This window comes from Peromyscus leucopus, chromosome 23 (assembly GCF_004664715.2).
Source record: "Peromyscus leucopus breed LL Stock chromosome 23, UCI_PerLeu_2.1, whole genome shotgun sequence".
Classification (NCBI taxonomy): domain Eukaryota; kingdom Metazoa; phylum Chordata; class Mammalia; order Rodentia; family Cricetidae; genus Peromyscus; species Peromyscus leucopus.
The window spans coordinates 29,906,809-29,907,780 of NC_051082.1; the positions used below are offsets into that span (position 1 = coordinate 29,906,809).

Here is a 972-nt window from a genome sequence, read left to right on the forward strand (position 1 = left end):
GGGAGCATGTGGAGGTGGAACCAGACCTCTCTGGAAGACTTCATCCTCCAAGGGCTCTTTGATGACTCCTTCAACCACTTTTGTCTTTTCCTCCTGATCATGCTGGTCTTCCTTACCGCAGTGAGTGGCAACAGCCTCACCATCCTCCTCATCTGCGCCGATCCCCGTCTTCACACACCGATGTACTTCCTGCTCAGCCAGCTGTCCCTCATGGATCTGATGCACGTCTCCACAACCATTCCCAAGATGGCTAGCAACTACCTGTCTGGCAAGAAGTCCATCTCGTTTGTGGGCTGTGCCACCCAGCACTTCCTGTACCTGTCTCTGGGTGGTGCAGAGTGTCTCCTCCTGGCCCTCATGTCCTATGACCGCTATGTTGCCATCTGCCACCCCTTGAGGTACACTGTGCTCATGAGCAGAAGAGTGGGAGTGATGATGGCTGTCATGTCATGGTTGAGTGCATCTGTGAACTCCCTAATCCACACATCCATCTTGATGAGCTTCCCTTTTTGTGGTTCGAGAATCATCCACCACTTCTACTGTGAGTATCCTGCTGTTGTGAAGTTAGTGTGTGGTGATGTCACTCTTTATGAGACCACAGTCTATATCTGCAGTGTTACACTTCTCCTCCTCCCCATCATTCTTGTCTCTACATCCTATGGATTCATTCTCCACAGTGTCATTCAGATGCGTTCAGCTGGGAGTAAGAGAAATGCCTTTGCCACATGCAGCTCACATCTCCTTGTGGTTTCCCTTTGGTATGGTGCCTCCATGTTCTCCTATATGAGGCCCAGGTCCCAGCGCACTCCATTGCAAGACAAAGTTGGTTCTGTTTTCTATAGCATCATTACTCCCACCCTGAATCCTCTTATTTATACTCTCAGGAATAAGGATGTTGCTAAGGCTCTGAAGAGAGTGTTGAGGAGGGATACTGTTGTCTAGGGATTGCAATTATAGTTGCCCTGGATACAG

At 49.6% G+C, this 972-nt stretch overlaps 1 protein-coding gene across 1 annotated transcript; it reads left to right on the forward strand.

Moving 5' to 3' along the window:
- On the forward strand, positions 1–972 carry LOC114685015 (olfactory receptor 2AE1-like). Its single transcript, XM_028859606.2, has one exon. It carries the CDS (start codon positions 7–9, stop codon positions 940–942), a length of 936 nt encoding a protein of 311 aa, XP_028715439.1. The 5' UTR covers positions 1–6; the 3' UTR covers positions 943–972.